At 37.9% G+C, this 20,755-nt stretch overlaps 1 protein-coding gene across 3 annotated transcripts in view; it reads right to left on the reverse strand.

Moving 5' to 3' along the window:
* Positions 1–20,755, reverse strand: part of LOC122730030 (gamma-secretase activating protein) — a 120,927-nt gene that overhangs the window by 76,110 nt on the left and 24,062 nt on the right. For all 3 annotated transcript variants that reach the window (XM_043969225.1, XM_043969224.1, XM_043969226.1), the window contains exons 6-8: positions 6,201–6,289; positions 2,836–2,905; positions 1,713–1,762 (exon numbers count right to left, since the gene is read on the reverse strand). In XM_043969225.1, the coding sequence (XP_043825160.1) occupies positions 1,713–1,762; positions 2,836–2,905; positions 6,201–6,289 (209 nt within the window). The remainder of the gene's footprint in view (positions 1–1,712; positions 1,763–2,835; positions 2,906–6,200; positions 6,290–20,755) is intronic.

Raw genomic sequence — 20,755 nt, forward strand, 5'->3', positions numbered from 1 at the left:
CTCTTGGGGGGCTATCCTCAATAATTTTTAAAAGTGTAAAGAAGTCCTGAGACCAAGAAGTCTGAGAAACACTGTATTGTAGAGTGTGGCCTCATAGTCATTATAGTACTTCTATAATTGTCACCCCCGCCCCCAATTTACCCATCTGGCTTCAAAGGAAGCTATACTGGGGCAGGGAGGCCACGAGCAGAAATAATCTAAAGAGACAACCAAGGTAGGGGAGAACTTTAAAATAGCTACCCTGTATTTTCACTAATATTCATACTTCAAACTTAGGATGCATGCCTCTTCAAGGGCTGATTTGGGGGATGCGAGATTTGAACCAAAGGTTTTGCCTATTCTAAGTCCAGGGCTCCATCCATTTTAACATGCTGCATAATTTAAGGATGATAGGAAATTCATCTGGGGGTACCCACAGCCTAGAGACAGGCAGAATGGAGCAAGGATTGCCTTGCTAGCTTCACCCCATGTCCTATAAATGGATCCTAGCTAATGCAGAAAGCATTCCCGCAATAGGTAAGCAGGCACCAGAGACATTTGCCTCCCAACCTTGAACATGCCAGGTTAATTTCCAAGTCATCTGTAAATAATAGAGGTACCATATTTAGATCATGCAATTTAGAGTCAGGAGAAACCTGGGTTCGAATCCCCCTCTAACACTTCCTAGCTGGGTGACCAATTTAACTATTTCCATGCATGAAAAATGTATATAATAATATCTGTAGTGGAGATTTCACAGATCTACTGTGATTATCAAATGAAATGATATATGTATCTACTTTGTAACCCTTAAAGCACTATGTAAACATTAGCTTTAGTCTTACTTCTTATGTTATTAGTATCCTCATTTGGTAAAACCTATGAGTTTGTAGCAGATTTGAGGAAAATCAAATAATCTTAGATTTATTCATAGAAAGGATTTTAAAAGTCTTCCAAGGGGGGCTTCTAGGTGGTGCAATAGATAAAGCACCGGCCTTGGATTCAGAAGGACCTGAGTTCAAATACGGCCTCAGATTCTAGACACTTACTAGATGTGTTACCCTGGGCAAGTCACTTAACCCTTACTGCCCCATCCCCCCCCAAAAAAGTCTTATAGTCCAACCCCCTCCCTTTTGTAACAGATAAGGAAACTGAGGCCTGGAAAAGACAGACAAGTTTCCAAGGCAGAATTCAAATCTATGTCCATTGACTAACCCCAGCACCCTTTCTACAGTATCATGTTGCCTCCTGACAGCCTATCTCTCTTTCAGATTAAACCTTTAAAATATTACTTTCTTTGGTAGGAAAATGCAAGTAGGTGGCACAAATGAATAGAGCACCAGACTAAAAGTCAGGAAGACCTGAGTTCCAATTCTGCCTCAGACACTTACTGGCTATGCAACCCTGGGCAAGTCATTTAACAAAAAACAAAACAAAACAACCCTCCCCCTCCATTTGCCTCAGTTTATTCTTCTGGAAAATGGGGATATTAGTACCTACTTCCAGGGTTTTGTGAGGGAAAAAAATGAGAAAATATTTGTGGAGCACCTTGCAAACCTTAAAGCTCTATATAAAGCCAGTTGTTAATGTCATCATCACTGTATAAGGCATAGGCTAAAACTTTAAAGTAATCTCATATCTGAGTAGTATTACTCTGTCCTTTAAAAAATTATTGGAATTATTTGTTTACAAAATAATTTTGAATCACGGGGGAGAGAGGTTCAAGTACTTACCACCCTATTTTCCTCTTCCCTGAAGACTTGGATATGAAATTGTTCAATATCTTAAAAAATAAAAAAAGGAAACAAAATTCAATATTTATGACAAATAGAACTAAGGCTTCCAGTTAATGATTTGGCACAGAAGCATTTATGAACAAAGCCCTGTGGGAACACAGATTAAATGACAGGACACAAAGCAGTCCAACTCCAGATGGTACCCTCACAATAAATGCTCAATTAAAAACAGTGCCCTTTTCCGCCCCATGGTCTCTTTCAAGTTCTGCATTTACTCAGCGCTGAAACATCCATAGTGCATAATGCTTTTAACATTAGCTGTGCTCCTCTCTGAAGTACTAACCAATTATTCGCACATCAACCTTGGAAAAAAAAAAAAAGAACACATAGCACTATGGTTCCGGATTTAACTTCTCTCTATATATAAACTAGACCACTCAAATGAACATACCTCAGGGGGAAAACCCCATTACACAAGATAATTGGGGCAGGAAGGAGGAGAAATCTAACCTGCGGCAGTCTCATCAGAATAAAACCTTCACATAGTTTTAAAATAACCTTATGGACAGTCACTTGTGTGTCAGTGAACAAGTTAGATCACCACCCACCTCCTTACAGCCCACTGTCATGCATGTGTGCACTCCTGGTCACCAAGTGACTGAGCAAAAGCTTGACTCTTGCTCCAAACCCCAACCCCACACTCTTCAGAAGAGCCTATATTGGCTGCCTACTGACAACAGCTTGTGTTTCTGACAGCAGACTCAGTAAAGCTGATAGCATAAAATTCTGGGATATTTTCGCCTATTTTGAAGAAACATCTCCAAAATTTCACCTCTTCCCAGATGTGATCAAGTAGCTCACATTTCCATGTGAGAAAACTACAAAAAAAGATGAGGCAATCAAAAGTAGTCAGGAAAAGTCACCGCTGCGGGAAATCAGTTCTACTATTAAATTTGCTTTAAAGGAATGGGGTGTTATCCCTAGCTACATAAGCCACCCAGATGAGCTTGGAAAGCTCAGCAAGTAGGTCATTTTTATTTGTAAGACTTCATTAATATATAGTTGTATTTTTTTTAAAAAGCAGGATATCATACTAAATGAAAAGTAAAGAGACACTTACATTTCTCTTCTGAAATCAGTAACAGATGGCTCTCTGGGAAAGGATTTCTTTCATTAATTGGGTAGAGAAACTGTAAAAAGCAAATTATTCAAAACCATAAGCAACTGCCTTACTAGCACAGATATTCCAAAAGTAGCATCTGATCAGTGTTCTGCCAGATACAGAACTTATTTATGACCATGAAACATATTTAGAGGATATACACACAAAATACAATGACTATATTGGGGAGGGGAAAGCCGAATATAGTACAATAGAAAAAAATACTGATTTTTTAAAAAATCTGGGTTTAAATCCCAGTACTGCTACTTAAGAACTTTAAAAATTAATAATACTTAATTATTCAAAAAACATTTATTTCATTCATCTCTCTTGGCTCTATTTTCCAAACTATAAAATGAGAGGACTGGACTAGATAATCACCCAGAATACCCACTAAGGTTCCTTCCAGTTCTAAATCCTAGGATCTTGTATTTATACTGCTAGGGTCTACCTATTTGGAGTGAGTGAACCTCTAACCAACCAAAAGGTGAATATGCTGAGTAGTAAAAGGTTATTCTCTTCAGAACTAAACAAAATAGATTTCTTAAACAGCTCATTCTAGTATGTGATAGAGGAAGATAAAGATAGACAAATATAGATATACACTCTCACTCTGTCATCCCTACCTCTCCCTTTCTCTATTTCTCTCTGTGTCTCTGTCTGTTTCTGTCTCTCCCTGTCTCTCTTTCCCTGTTTCTGTCAGTCTGTCTCTCCCTCTGTGTCTCTCGGTCTCTCTGTCTCTCCCTCTGTCTCTTTCTCTCTGTCTCTCTGTCCCTCTCTATTCCCCTCTCTGTCTCCTGCTCTCTCTGTCCCCCTCTCTCTCTGTATCTGACTCTTTCTGTCTGTCTCTGTCTCTCTCTCTTTCTCTTTCTGTCTCTCAGTCTCTTTCCATCTCTCTCTGTCTCTCTCCGTCTCTCTCTGTCTCTCTCCATGTGTCCAAATTCCTTATCCTAGGAGAAGGAAAAGACTAAGTACCACATAACCAGAAAATACTGAGAAAATAAAGTAGAAGCCACTGTGTTTCTTCTGTTGGAGGATGTACAAGGCCAAAAGTGAGCATGAGTAAGTCCTATTAGTATTCATTTGCACAGGGTTAGCACCTGTGCAGAAAAAAAAAATCTGTCTCTGTGTCTTTTGGCTCTCTTTCTCTAAAAATATGTCCCTCTGTCTCTGTCTCTGTCTCTCTCGCTCTCTCCCTCTTTACTCTCATTCAGTGTGCGCGCGCGTGTGCACGCACACACACACACACACCATAATGTCTGACTATAGATACAAATTAGGAAGTCAAGGTCAAATCTGGTCAAAGACACTTACTAACTGTATGACCCTGGACAAGTCACTTAACCCTGTTTGTCTCAGTTTCCACATATGTAAAATAAGCTGGAGAAGGAAATGGTAAACCATTCCGTTATTTTTGCCAAGAAAACCCCAAATGGGGTCATGAAGAATCAGACACAACTGAACAACAACAAAAGAAGGAAAAGGAGATTATTCCATCCTCAACTTTTTTTAAATTCAATAACTGATAATGAGGAAAATTTGTTATTAATGCATCATGTGATGATTTCAATGACCTAAATAATTCTTTCATTATCCTTTCAGAAGCCAGATAAACCAAACAATCAATAATCATTTGTTTAAAATCTACTATATACCAAATACTATGCTAGGTGCTAGTGATACAAAGACAAAAATGAAATAGACCCTTACCTCAAGGAGCTTACATTCTATTGAATGAAATAGCATGTAAGTAAATATAATTTTTTTTCAAAATGTAAAGTGATTTTGGAAAGGAGGACAATAACAGCTGGGAGAAGGAATCAGCAAAGGCTTCATATGAAAGGTAGTGCTTAAAAGGAATTTTGAAGGAAACAAGAGATGCTCTGAGTTAGTGATTGGGGAGAAATGCATTCTTGGCACAGGAAATGACTAGTGGAAAGGTACAGAGATGAGAGGTGGTATGTTATACATGATGAACAGCAAAAAGGCTAGCTGTGCTGTGTTGTAGAATGCAGGAAGAGGAGTAATGCACAATATTATTAGCTAATGCCATTAGAGTAATGGGACTTTAAAAAATAAATAAGAGGGGCAGCTATGTGGCGCAGTGGATAAGAGCACCGGCCCTGGAGTCAGGAGTACCTGAGTTCAAATCTGACCTCAGACACTTAACACTTACTAGCTGTGTGACCCTGGGCAAGTCACTTAACCCCAATTGCCTCACTAAAATAAATAAATAAATAAACAAATAAATAAATGAATGAATAAGAAAAAGTACCATATTATCTGAGACATGCTTTGTTCCTAAGCCCTAAGCCTGTCGCCTAAACTGAAACTGGATCCCATTCCTCAAATTATTCTCCTTTCTCTGCTCTGCCTTTTGAAGAAATACAGAAAACAGCAGAGTAAACTATTCTTTTTTGTAGAATATTTGTAGCCATATTGGTTTATTAGAAAATCATCAGCTCAAAGACGCTATTATGTACTGGGGATTTCAAAGATAATGAGGTGGTCTCAATTTTCCTATCCCTGCCCTCAAAGTACTTATATTCCACTGAGGAGAAATGAGATATATACTAGTATGTAAATATAAAATCAGTCAAGCATTTACCAAGCACCTACTACATGCCAGCCACTGTGGTAAGCACTGAAGATATAAAGAAAGGCAAAAGACAATACCTACTCTAAAAAGATCTTGCAGTATAATGAGGGGAAAGCATATACAAAGTAACAGAGAAATTTTCAGGAGAGAGAGAATGAGGAATGGATTCACAATATTTGACCTGCGCTCTTTAGCAAGCTAAGAATTTCTTTAAAAATGGACTTGAATGGGGCAGCTAGGTGGCACAGTGGATAAGAACACTGGCCCTGGAGTCAGGAGTACCTGAGTTCAAATCCAGCCTCAGACATTTAACACTTACTAGCTGTGTGACCCTGGGCAAGTCACTTAACCCCAATTGCCTCACTTAAATAAATAGATAGATAGATAGATAGATAGATAGATAGATAGATAGATAGATAGATAGATAAATGGATAAATGAATAAATAAAAATGGACTTGAAAAGAAGGAAAATTCCAGCTATGGGAGACCATTTGTATAAAAGCATGGGTAGAAGATGAAATGACAGGGATAGGAAACAGAGCAGGCCAATATGACTGGAACAGAGAGATGCCTCCACACATAAGCTTAACTGTCTAAATGTCACATTGAGTGAGTTCATTCATATCTTTGATAGTATATAAGAATATTTTTATCAGAAAAAACACAACCTTACTTGGAGTTTCATGCCTTTCAATTAAGGTGATTAGTGACAAATTAGCTTACCTGTACCCAGATGCAGCTATCTACAGCTTTCAGGACCTTCACATTGTTAACTGGATGAATTTCAACCAGCAAAGTCAAGCTCTTAGAGGCTACAGAGGAATAAAGACATTACATGATTAACATTTTTGCAGAGTAATATTGTGTCTTTCCCAAAAGCTAATGGAAGGGAAAATGGCTACAGACTCCTTTAAACTGAATACAAACTAAGGGAAATTCTGACATTAATGTGAATTAAACTTTTCTCCTACCCTTAATCTCATATTGGTAAAAATAAGTCCAAAAAGTCCCTGAAAAACCATTTTCAGAGAAATACATAGGGATGTTGGCCTCCTACTACACAAACAGAATTCAGTTCCACATGTGGACGGTAGCTGATGTGCATCTTTCCACAACCTGAACAAATTTTCCACAATCCAGGAGCATCCAATAATGACAAAGGCCCCAATGAGTAGAGACCCAGGCTTCAAAACCACTTGACAGTCCCCAAAATGTGGTATGTCAATATATGATCTATACATCCCAGAACACAGAAGTAGTTTTTCAAGAGAGGCAAGTGCAAACAAAGACATCCTTGATCAGCCCCAAACACAGGGCACTGGAGGAGAGGAGGGACGGCAGTGGACAAATGCCCGGTTTCGCAAGAACTGTTTAGGCTTCGATAAAGAATTACATTTGAAACAGCAAAAGCTTCTCTGACAAAAGCCAGCTAAGTTATCAGTCCTTACATTTTCACCTGCTAGATGAACAGACCTGATTAGTTACCTTGGGTCACTGAAAACATGATAAATCAACTGAATTAGCAGGTAGAGTTTCAGGAATAAGATGCCCCCCCCCAAAAAAAGGTTAAACTGGAAGTAAACACCACTTAAATAGACTAAATAGATTTCCACACTGATGGGATGAGGCAAAAGTCTCAGAAAAGCCATTTTCAAAGAAATACATGGGGATTTTGGCTTCATATGACTCAAACACAACTCCATTCTTTGCCTGGCCAGCAACTTACCTTCTTCACAGTTTCGTTCCATGGCAAATATGTTTGGTGTGCAATACTAATATATTTTGTGCGTGTATGTGAGATGTCAAACAATCAGAATTGTGCTCCAAGGTTTTTTTCCTTTAACAATGGAATCATATTCACATTAACTGGGCCACTCTCTCTTTTCCAGCTGCCTCTCTTCCCTCTAAGTGCCATACATGCATTATATATCTTATAGCTAATGGCCATGTTTTTAATATACCATATAGCTAATATTAGAATGAAGTTTGCAGCTATGGAACAGGATACAAAGCTATCTGGATCACATGAAGCCTGAACCTATGGTCTTGGCCATATGATTACATTATTTTGAGCAACTATGGATAAACACTCACAAAAACCAAAAAGATATACTGCCAAGTGTCTTTAAAACTAAGGTTGTTAAGGTCATTATCTTTCAGATTTCTTCTTACTCTAGTTAAATACTCCTCTGATGAGGATTGAAACAAAATTTAAAAATATGATTATACTAATGAAGTAGAATTTTATTTTGGAAATTTTCTTATTAAAATTCTATTTGACCTTTTAGTATACTGGAAATGCCAAGGGTGGGGGGTGGGGAGCAAGGAAGCAAGAACTGAATTCTAGCTCTCTCATTATGTGGCAGTGGGTGAGTCACTTCAAATGACTAATCGGGAAAGTCAGTTCAAATGAGATAATATTTATAAAGCACTTGACATAGCACCTGGCACATAGTAGGTGCTATATTTATTCTTTTCCTTTCACATCAATTGCTTTGGCCTAAGTTTTTCAACAGGAAAATTAAATTAGATTAGCTGGTCTCTAAAGTCCTTTCCAGTTCTAATATTCTATGAATCTAGGAAATGACTATGTGAGACCGAATAAAAAAAAAATTAGGAGTTCAGGGAATAAGGATTAGTGTGGGCTAGAGTAATTAAAGACAACTTTACAGAGAGACTAAATTTGGATAATGGGTGAATCAGTGGCAAGACAAAAGATAAAATACTCCTTCTATCCCTTATAATCTGGCTTCTGTCTTTATCACACTATTTCAAGGTTACCAATGACTTTACCTAGAGAGTAGATTTGGATGATGGGTATATTGGCGGCAAGACAAAAGACTGAACATTCCTCAATCCTTTGAAATCTGGCTTCAGTCTTCACCATACTGTTGAAACTGTTCTTTTCAAGATTATCATTGACAAACTAATCCCTAAATTTAGCAGCTTTTTCTTCATCCTCATCCATCCTTGACTTTATGGCATTTGATGGGGTTGACAATTTCCCTTCTTGGGGGATCTCAATCTCTTCTTCCCTTGATTTTTGAGACTCCACATTCTCCTGGATCTCCTACTTCTCTATTGCTTTTATCCCATCTCCTTTGCTGACTTGCCTTCCTCATCATGAATTCTTAAGGTGTGTATTTTCCAATTCTATACTAGGCCCTTGATAACTGTCCCTTGATATCTCCATTTGCTCCCATAGTTTCAAATGTTATCTCCACATCAGTGGTTTCCAAATCTCTTCTGAGCTCTAGCCTCCTATTTCCAACTGCCTATATAATGCTCTACCTGAATAGCTAACCAGTACCTCACCCTCAGCATGTCTAAAACTAAGCTTATCTTCCACCCAAAAATCAGCTTCTTGCTTCATTACTTTCAAGTTAGTTATTTCACCATTCAGCATCAGTATTATCATGAACTCTTCCCAATTCCCTGCCTCTCAAATACAATTGGCAACTAGGTCCAATTGATTCTAACTCCACAATCTCTCTACAATTCCCTCTTCTCTATTCCTACTAGTAGCACCTTAGGGCCACTGATTCTAATTACCACTCATATGAACTATCGTGATAGGCTCCTAAGAGATTATTTTACCTTTTACTTTTTTTGCTCCTCCAAATTAACCAAAGCATACAAGGTAGGAAACAGTTTTAACTTTCTCCCTTGCCCTTCCCTTCTATTCCTTCTGCACAAAGAAAGGGAAGGGAAGTGGAAGGATATATAATAGGTACAAACAAGGGAATTACATTTCCCATGAGGCCCTAAGTCCAAATGATGGTTGCTGATTGAGAGAGAACAGGAGTTCTATTTCCCAGGAGGGATTCCCCAAGAGCTAGTGCTGATTGATAGAGAGAGAAGGATAATTCAAAGGAGAAGACCCTATGAAGAAGGGTAATTACAACCAGGAATCTAGCAAGGATAGTGGCAGGGTTTTGTTGGTTTGTTTTTAATTATTATAAGGCTATCTATCGAGCAATCCTGAGAACAGAGCAAGGAGAAGAGATATCGTGGCTATAGTAGCAAAATGAAAAGGCCAACAAATGCCCAAACTGGGATTCTGCTGCTGCATTCACTGAAAGTTCTAACCACTCACTCTGGTCCCAGAAAGAAATAGCCAAGCCTTCATCTATCATAGTTAGGAGTTTCTAGAAGAGTTCAAGACTGAAACTATTCTGGAGAGAGGGGGAATGAGACAATCAATAGTCACAAGGAGTGAGAGGTATGAACACCTTCTATTGTTTTACTGTTTGTTTTATCCTGAATAAACATTCTATGTCTATAAATTTTTATCATGGCCCTGGTTTGCTAACAACCATAAGACTAAATAGCTGAGACACAAGTAAGCTTCAAAAGGTTGTGGAATTATCTGGGTAGGGCAAGACAGGTAATAATAATGACTAGCATTTATTGAGTACGTTAAAGTTGCCAAGTGTTTTACATATCTCATTTGATCTTCACAAGAACCCTGTGAGGTAGGTATGCTTATTATTTCCCTCATTTTACAGATGAGGAAACTGAGGCTGAGAGAGATTAAGTATCTTCCCCAGCATCACAGAGCTAACTGGCATCTGGAAGATTCAAACTCAGGTCTTCCTGCCTCTAAGTCCAGCATTCTATCCACTGTGCCAAGGACATAAAATTATTAATCATTAAGAATCCCCACAGTGACGGGTTCTGACACACTGGTGTAGATACATCACACTATTGCCAGACTTATCCTCCAGCTATGTCATAAGCTCCTTAAGAGCAGGGTCTGTTTCATTTTTATGTCTGTATGTCTGGTCAGGTATTGACACAGTACCCAGCACACAGTAGGCATTTAATAACTGCCTGCTGACTTACTGAATTAATTATGCTCTTGTTGTATCAATTCTCAACTCAAAATCCGCCAACTATTTCCTATTTCCAGATGAAGAAAGTTAAGATTCCTTTTCCTGGCATCAAAGTCCCTCTGTGGGCTGACATCACCCTAATTCCCTACCCTCATTTCTCATTACTCTGATTCATTCACTTTTTTGGCCAGCCAGAATGGAATACTCATCATCCTCTCTACAACTCATGTCTTTCCCCACCTATGTGCCTCTGCTCACACAATTTAACATGCTTAGAATGGTCTCACCAACACCAACCTCTCCCTACTAAGTTTCCACCCAACCTTTAAGGCCCAACTCAAATTCTTTTTCCTCCATGCATCCTTCCTTGATTGCCTTCAATCAGGAATAACCTTCCCCTTCCACTCATTCTCCACATAGCATATTGTTTGCCCTATCTCTGACACACTTGTCATGATTTATTCTGCACTGAGTTGCTTATTAACCTTTAGGAGAACAGAAAATACGGTATCTCACCTTCAAAGCATATCACAGTTAGTGCTCTGCACAGAGCAAGCACTTGATAAATATGGGTTGAATTGTTGAATTCCAGGAAGAGGGAAGAGTACGACCAAAGACTTGGGGGCAGGATTGAGCTTGGCAGTAAAGAGAGAAGTCTGACTAATGGTGAGTGAGCTTAGACCAGTTTGGGAAGGAGGGGCAGATCCTGTGCCAACTTAGGAGCCTGGCAGAAAAGTTTTTGTTGCTACTCTTTAGCCAAACTCCAACCCTTTGTGGGTTACTTTTATCACTCATTTAGGACTAAGCTTGTGCTGCTTTGTATTACTGCTAATTCCTCTATCTGTATATCCATCTCCCCAACCAGACTGTATAAGACTTGATAAAAGACTATAAAATTCTGACTATGCCTTACAACCAATACCAGGACAAGGAATTTGGGTATCTTAGGTAAGTCTTGAAAAGTGTTTGCCTTGTAATATATAAGAATTGATTTATCACAAAAGAAATACCTATGTGTCATGGAAGATAAAATTTAATGGCATTCAAAATATATGCATTCACTTTTTAATGTTATAAAGTGGCCTTTGTGCCCCTCCTTCACTTCCTGTGAGTAGTATGCTGGACAGCTCCTGAACTCACCCACCCCTAGTCCTGCCTCTTGTAGCCCCATCACCTACCCCATAGAAGTCACTCAAAAAGTTTGCTGATGAAGAATGAAATATCTCTTCAGCTTTGTTTCAGGCACTTTGTTAATACAGCCCCAGAGACATAAAAGACACAATCTTTGCCCTAAAGGAGTATGTAATCTAGATGGAGAGATAACCTACATAGATACCTAACAGCTCCATCGGTGTTCCCTATAGCTCTTTAAAGTTGTGTGTAGATGGTCATGTGATCTGGGAGGCAGCTAGGTGGAGCAGCAGGGATAGCACTGGGCCTGGAGTCGGAAAGATCTCAGTTCAAATTCAGCATCAGGTACTCACTCATGAGCTATGTGACCCTGGGGAAGTCACTTAACCTCTGTCTACCTCAGTTTCATCAGCTGTAAAATGAGGGTAATAAGAGCACCTGCCTCATAAGGTAAGGATCAAATGAGGTAATATTTGTAAAACACTTAGCAGAGGGCCTGGCACATAGTAGGTGCTTAATAAATGCTTGTTCCCTCTCCCCACCCTTACCATGTTATATAAAAAAGAAACTACGAAGACTGAACATACATGGACAAAGCTTAGGTCTATTATCGAATGAAACCTTTTTTTTTAGACTTTTATTTTCCAAATTACATGTAAAAGCAGATTTTGACATCAATTTTTTTTAAACTTTGTGTTCCAATTTCTCTTCCTCCCTCCCTTCCCACCCCTACCCGAAGAACTCAAGCAATTCAGTATAAATTATACATGAATAGTCATGGAAAACAACTCTACATTAGCTAGGTTGTGAGAGAATACAGATGAAAACAAAACTTCAGATTAAGGAATTGTCAAAAAAAAGAAATGTATTTCAGTCTGTTTTCAGATATCATCAGTTCTTTCTCTGTAGGTGTCAAATGAAACTTTTAACAAAGTTAATCTGATGAATTTAATTAAGCGTGGCTTAGTGATTGGAGAGCTGGCTTCAAAGCCAGAGAAACCCTGAGTTCAAGTTCAGCCTGTGACACATACTGGCCAGGTCACCTTGGGCGAGTTATTGCTTCAGGCAACTCTAAGGCTATAAGTTGTAGAGAAGGTACTTGTACTAGTAAAGTGAATTCTCTCAGCTGGGAGATCCTTTGCCCAATAAAATTGCAGGCCCAATCCCTATCTCAATACTCCAATCGTTACTAGGCCATATGGTAATTAAGTACAATACCAAAATATTTCAAGAGCCAGTTATCAGGGAAGAGGGGAAAAGTCAAGGTGATTGGTTAAAAAGCTTCACTAAGACCCCTAGAAGAGTCCTGGACCTATGAAGACCTAGATATTCAGACCCCTCCTTCATTTAGAGGAGGACACATACTATCCAGGTATTCTAGAAACCACTGTCTAGCAGCTATATCTCTCCAAAGGTTTTAGAAGCCAGGACAAAAGAGACCCAAATACTAGATCCTATTTAATTTGGGGTGGGTCAATCCATTCCCATGTGAGATGGTAGTTCCTCCTGTAAGGGCTAAAATTCTAGCTATACTGTCTAAAATCTAATGAGTGGTTGCCAATAAATTATAAGCTTTAGCAAGAGTTAGACTTTTAAGCATTTATTAAGGAGGATAAGAATTTGGTGAAGAGAAAGAGAAAGGCCTAGATTCATCTATCTATTAAAGGGAGAGAGCATTCCTAGCTCCGCTCTCTGCCAGAGTCCACAGGAAAGAGAGAGAATCAGAGCGCCAGGCTCCCCCTTCTTCCTCCCACAAGCAAACGTCACTTCCTGACGCCAAAGAAAGGACACATGGTCCTGCCCTCAGAGGCCCTCTCCTCATGTTGGAGCTTTCCTACAGTAAGTCTCCAGCAGGTGGCGTCATTCCAATCATTACACTCCATTAAAGAACAAGAGTCCTATCTAATCAGGAAGCCTTGTCCCCTGATTCCAGAAAAAGAAGCTGGTGGAGAGGGAAGGAGGAATAGAAGAATGATTAACATTTCCCTAGGGAGCAAAGTGGAAAGGTTAAGAATGGGGCTGTAGCTCCCTGTAGAGGAGTAAACTAGAATGTTTTTGTAATTAACATTTTTATTTATAGTTTTGGATTCCAATTTTTATCCCTCCTTCCCTTTCTCCCCTCCCCCCTCCCTGAGGCACCAAGCAATCAGATATGGGTTATACATGTAAGATTGTGTAAAACATTACCATATTTGTTATTTTGTACAAGAAAACTTGATTAAAAGGAAAAAAATGAAAGAAAGTGAAAAATATCATGTTCCATCAATATCAGTTCTTTCTTTAGAGGTGGATAGTATGTTTCATGATTAGTCCTTTGAGATTGTCTTGGGTCATCGTATTGTTGAGAATAGTAAAGTCTTTCACAGTTCTTCATCAAACAATATTGCCGGCTCTGTGCACAATGTTCTCTTGGTTCTACTCATTTTATTATACATCAGTTCATACAAGTCTTTTCAGGCCTTTCTGAAGTCATCCTGCCTGTCATTTCTTATAGCACAATAATATTCCATCACCATCACATACCACAGTTTAGCCATTCCCCAATTGACGGGCATTCCTTTAATTTCCAGTTTTTAGCCATCACCAAAAAAAGCTGCTATAGATATTTTATACAAATAGGTCTATTTTTTTTTGTGGGGGGGCATGTCTTTGGGATATAAACCTAGCAGTGGTATTGCTGGATCAAAGGGTATGCACAGTTCTATAGCCCTGTGGACATAGTTCCAAATTGCTCTCCAGAATGGTTGGATCTTTTCACAACTCTACCAACAGTGGATTAACGTCCCACTTTTCTAACCCCCCCCCCGCCAACATCCAATATTTTCTATTTTTGTTATATTTGCCATTCTGATAGGTGTGAGGTGATAGCTCAGAGTTGTTTTAATTTGCATTTCTCTGATCAATAGCATTTTTTCATATGATTATAGATAGCTTTGATTTCTTTGTCTATGAACTGCCTGTTCATATCCTTTGACTATTTATTAATTGGGGAATGACTTGTATTTTTACAAATTTGACCCAGTTCTCTATATAATTGAAAAATGAGGCCTTTATCAGAGATAATTGTTTCAAAAATTCTTTCCCAGTTTTCTGCTTCCCTTGTAATTTTGGTTACATTAGTTTTGTTTGTACAAAAGTTTTTAAATTTTATATAAGCAAAATGATCTTTTATATTTTTTTATTCTTTATATCTTTTTTGGTCCTAAAAATATTCCTCTGCCCATAAATCTGACCGATAATTGATTTCATATTCTCTTAATTTGCTTATGGTATCATCCTTTATGTGTAAATCATGTACCCATTTTGACCTTATTTTAGTATATGGTATGAAATGTTTGTCTATACCTAGTTTCTGCCATATTGTTTTCCAGTTTTCCCAGCAGTTTTTGTCAAATAGTGAGTTTTTGTTCCAAAATCTTAAATCTTTGTGTTTATAATATATTAGATTACTATAGTGTAATTTCTATCTATTCTATTCCACTGATCTACTTCTTAATTTCTTAGCCAGTACTAGATTGTTTTGACAATTACCACTTTATAATACAGTTTGAGATCTGGTACTGCTAGACCACCTTCTTTCATAATTTTTTTCACTGATTCCCATGATATCCTTGAACTTTTTTCCAGATGAATTTTGTTATTATTTTTTCTAGCTCTATAAAATATTTTTGATAGTTTTATTGGTATAGTACTAAATAAATTAACTTAGGTAGGGTTGTCATTTTTATTATATTGGCTTGGCCTACCCATGAGCAATTATTATTTTTCCAATTGTTTAGATCTGACTTTTTTTCTGTGAAAAGTGTTTTGTAGTTCTGGTTATATAGTTGCTGTGTTTTTCTTGGCAGATAGACTCCCAGGTATTTGATATTGGCCACAGTTATTTTAAATGGAATTTATCTTTCTATCTGTTGTTATTGGACTTTATTGGTCATATATAGAAATGCTGATTATTTATGTGGCTTTATTTTGTATCCTGCAACTTTGCTAAAGTTGTTAATAATTTCAAGTAGCTTTTTAGTTGATTCTCTAGGATTTTCTAAGTATAACATCATATTATCTGCAAAGAGTGATAGTTTTGTTTCCTCATTACCTACTCTAATTCCTTTAATTTCTTTTTCTACTCTTATTGCTATAGCTAACATTTCTAGTACAATATGAAATAATAGAGGTCATAATGGGCATCCTTGCTTCACCCCTGATTGTACTGGGAAGGCTTTTAGCTTATCACCATTAGAGATAATACCTGCTGATATTTTTAAATAGTCCTTATCATTTTAAGGAAATCTCCTTTTATCCTATACTCTCAAGTGTTTTTAATAGGAATGGGTGCTATATTTTGTCAAAGGCCTTTTCTGCATCTGTTGAGATAATCATATGATTTATGCTGTTTTTGTTATTGATATGGTCGGTTTTCCTGATATTGAACCAGCCATGCATTCCTAGTATAAATCCCACCTGATCATAGTGTATGATCTTTGTGATGTAGTACTGTAATCTTTTTTAAAATTTTAAATTTTTGCATCAATATTCATTAGTTATTTTGGTCTATAATTTTCTTTCTCTGTTTTGGCTTTTCCTGGTTTGGGTATCAGCACCATATTTGTCTTATAGAAGGAATTTGGCAGGACTCCATTTATTTTTTCATTTACATAAGCATTTAGAGCTATAAATTTTCCCCTAAGCACTCTTTGGCTGCGTCCCATAGATTTTGGTATGTTGTCTCATTATTGTCATTCTCTTGGATATAATTATTGATTGTTTCTATGATTTGTTGTTTGACCCATTCATTCTTTAGAATGAAATTATTTCATTTACAATTGATTTTCATTCTACTTTTCCCTGGCTCTTTCTTACATGTAATTTTTATTGCATCATGATCTGAGAAGGATGCATTTACTATTTCTGCCTTTCTACACTTGACTATGATGTTTTTGTGCCCTAATATATAGTCAATTTTTGAAAATGTGCCATGTACTGCTGAGAAAAAGGTATATTCCTTTCTATCCCCATTCAATTTTCTCCAGACATCTATCATGTCTAACTTTTCTAGTAATCTATTCACCTCTTTCACTTCTTTTTTATTTATTTTTTGGCTAGATATATCTAATTCTGAGAGGGGGAGATTCAGATTCCCCCACTAGTATAGTATTACTGTCTAATTCCTCTTGTAACTCATTTAACTTCTCCCCTAAGAATTTGGATGCTATACTACTTGGTGCATACATATTTAATATTGATATTACTTCATTATCTATAGTACCTTTTAGCAAGATGTAGTTTCCTTCCTTATCTCTTTTAATGAGATCTATTTTTGCCTGTGCTTTGTCTGAGATAAAGATTCCTACCCCTGCTTTTTTTTTTACTTTAGCTGAAGCATAATATATTCTGCTTCAGCCTTTTACCTTTACTCTGTGTGTATCTCTCTGCTTCAAATGTGTTTCTTGTTAACAGCATATTGTAGGATTCTGGTTTTTAATCCACTCTGCAGTTCGCTTCCATTTTATAGCAGAGTTCATCCCATTCACATTCACAGTTATTATTACTGTCTATTCCCCTCCATTCTATTTACCCCCTTTGTACTTTTTCCCCCTTCTTTCACTCTATTCTTCCTCATCAACGTTTTGCTTCTTACCCCTGCCTCCCCCAATCTGCCCTCCCTTTTTATCACCCCCTCCCTTTTCTTTACCCTTTTCTCCCTTTCTTTTGTCCTCCCTTCTATCAATCCCCCCTTTCCCTTCCCCTTTTATTTCCCTAAAGAATGAGCTAAGTTTCTTTATCCCAATTAATGTATATATTATTCCCTCTTTGAATCAAATCTGAGGAGGGTAGGGTTGAAACAATGTTCACCCCTCCTTTCTTTCCCTCTATTATAATAGGGTTTTTTTCACCTCTTCATATGATGTAATTCACCCCATTCCACCTCCCCTTTCCTCTCCATAGACTCCCTTTTTAATTCCTTAATTTTCTTTGTATCATCACATCAAAGACAATTTATATTTATACCCTCTGTGTATAGTCCTTCTCTCTGCCCAAATACATTTACAGTTCTTAGGAGTTATGAGTATTATCTTCCCATGTAGGGATATAAACAGTTTAACCTAATTGAGTAATTTTTTTCCCCTCTGTTTGCCTTTTTAAACTACTCTTGAGTCTTGTATGTTAAGATTGAATTTTCTATTCAGTTCTGGTCTTTTCATCAGGAAACGTTGAAAGTCCCCAATGTTATTGAATGTTCATCTTTTCCCCCAGAAAGAGAAGGCACATTTTTGCTGGGTAATAGATTTTTGGCTGCAATCCAAGCTCCTTTGCCTTTCGGAATATCATATTCCAAGCCTTGCAGTCCTTTCATGTTGAACCTGCCAGGTCCTGAGCAATCCTGACTGTGTGTGGCTCCATGATATTTAAATTGCTTCTTTCTGGCTGCTTGGAGTATTTTCTCCTTCACCTGATAATTCTGGAATTTGGCTACAATATTCCTTGGAGTTTTCCTTTTGGAGTCTCCCTTTTGGGGTCTCTTTCAGGAGGTGATCGGTGGATTCTTTCAATGATGATTTTATCCTCTGATTCTATAATATCAGGGAAGTTCTCCTTAATAATTTCCTGGAATATGGTGTCTAGATTCTTTTTCTTGTCATGGCTTTCAGGCAGTCCAATGATTCTCAAATTGTCTCTCCTCGATCTGTTTTCCAGATCAGTTGTCTTTCCAATGAGGTATTTCACATTTTCTTCTATTTTTTCATTCTTTTGATTCTGCTTGACTGATTCCTGGTGTCTCATGGATTCCTTATCTTCCAATTGTCCAAATTTAATTTTTAAGGCATTATTTTCTTCAGTGAGATTATGCACCTTTTTTTCCATTTGGCCAGATGAAATTTTTAAGGAATTGTTTTCTGCTTCCTTTTTCAAGCTGCTGATTCTTTTTTCATAGTTTTCTTGTTTTGCTTTCATTTCTCTCCCCCATTTTTTCTTCTACCTCTCTCAATTGATTTTTAAAATCCTTTTTGAGCTCTTCCAGGAAGGCTTTTTGTTCTTGAAACCAATTCACCTTCCCTCCTGAGGCTTCACATGTAGACAATTTGAGGGTATTGTCCTCATCTGAGTTTGTGTTTGCCTCTGCCCTGTTGATACAGAAGCTCTCAATGGAGAGGGCTCTTTTTTGCTTCTTACTCATTATTGCAGCTTATTTATTTTTTAAGTTGAGGTCTGCTCTGGGGGCACCAGGGTCCCTGTTTTGAGCTTCTTGTGCTGAGGTATAGGTGCTGTGTCACTGGCTTTTTACACTGAGGCCTCTATGGTGTGCGGAGTTCCCCTGCCCTGCACTTCCTATCTGAGTGCTCTGGGACCTAGTCACACCTATCCTGTTTGTGGCCCTCCAGCTGGCAACTTGCCCTCTCGGCTGGTGCAGGTAGGTTTTTCCACTGTCCGGCTAGGCCACCAGATTTTTGAGCCAGGATCCAGGGGCATCAGTTGCTCGGCTGTGGCCCGCAGCTTCCTGCTGACTTGCCCTGACTCCCTTGGTGCTGGGCTGCTGCCCTGTGCTGCGCCTCCCTTTTGCCCGAGTCAGACCAACCTTTCCTAAAGTCTTCTAAATTATCTCTGGGGCAGCTAGATGGCACAGTGGATAGAGCACCAGCCCTGGATTCAGGAGTACCTGAGTTCAAATCCGGCCTCAGACACTTACTAGCTGTGTGACCCTGGGCAAGTCACTTAACCCCAATTGCCCCGCAAAAACAAAACAAAACAAAAAAATAAATAAATAAAATGAATTATCTCTGGTTGGAAGACTGTGTCTCTCTGTCTCTTTGCAGGTTCTGTAGTTTCAGAATCCATCCAGAGGCTTGATTTAATGTTCTTTTTGAGGGAACAGAAAGAGAGCTCAGACAACTTGCTGATTCCTCTCAGCCATCTTGACTCTGCCCTCTAGGCTTCCACTTATTTTTTTAAATAATTTATGTAGTATTGGGATTAATTGTTCTTTAAATGTTTGGTAGAATTCTTTTGTTAATCCATCTGGCCCTGGGGATTTTTCTTAGGAAGTTCATTGATGGCTTATTCAATTTCTTTTTCTAATATTGGGTTATTTAGATATTTTATTTCTTCTTCTGCTAATCTGGATAATTTATATTTTTGTAGATATTCATCCATTTCATTTATATTGTCAAATTTATTGGCATATAATTGGGCAAAATAGTTCCTAATGATTGTCTCAATTTCCTTTTCATTGGTGGTAAGTTCACCCCTTTCATTTTTGATACTAGTAATTTGGTTTTCTTCTTTCCCTTTTTTGATCAAATTAACCAATGGTTTATCTATTTTATTGGATTTTTCATAAAACCAGCTTCTAGTTTTCTTTATTAATTCAATGGTTTTCTTACTTTCAATTTTATTAATCTCTCCTTTGATTTTCAAGATTTCCAATTTGGTGTTTAGTTAGGGATTTTTAATTTTGTTCATTTTCTAGTTTTTTTTTTAGTTGCATCCCCAATTCATTGATCTGATTTTTCTCTATTTTATTGATGTAAACAATTAGGGATATAAATTTTCCCCTAAGTTAGAATGTTTTCAAAGGAAAACTTACCCCCTGAAAATCCACTTAATTGATGAAAAATCATCATTACTGAAAAAATTTTATTGAATGCATAAATGAATGTTTCCCCCAGATCTACCAGCTGATCCCAGTTGAGAAGCTCCCCATTCAACCCTTTTTAGCTCACTTGTAGCTATGAACCAGAAGTAAAATATACCAAAGCCACAGAATGCTTCTCAGAGGCATCCCCAGGGCTAGCTTACACATTCCAAACTCAAGGTTTGCACAGAGGTGTTTCATACCATGAACAGTCACATGAGAACTAACAATACAAGGAATTCTATAAATGTCAGATGAGTGGTGTAGACCAAAAAAAAGTACTAAAATCATTCACAGGAAGGAAATGTGGAGTGCTAGATAAAGTTTCATAGAGAAGCTTGGCCTTTAAAGATGACCAAGATGAGAATTTGTTCAGTGCTGGTTGAGCATTCACCATGTATTTGGAACTATACAAAACTCATGCATCACATGATCCTAGGGGCTTTCATTCTAAAATCAAAATAACTTATGTTCAGAGAATTTGAAATTTTATGTATTTTGTAAACAGGCCCAAGCCAACTGACCATTCTCCTTCCAGGCCTGTTCCTGACTTTCTGGACTTTAAAACCGTGCCCCCAAACCAGGTATCTTTCTCCTCTCCCCTCCAAGACCCACTTTACAGCTCCCTTTCAAATTTTGTCTTCCCCCATTAGAATATAAGCTCCTTAAGGGCCAGGACTGTC

The sequence above is a fragment of the Dromiciops gliroides genome, chromosome 5, assembly GCF_019393635.1.
Source record: "Dromiciops gliroides isolate mDroGli1 chromosome 5, mDroGli1.pri, whole genome shotgun sequence".
Lineage (NCBI taxonomy): Eukaryota > Metazoa > Chordata > Mammalia > Microbiotheria > Microbiotheriidae > Dromiciops > Dromiciops gliroides.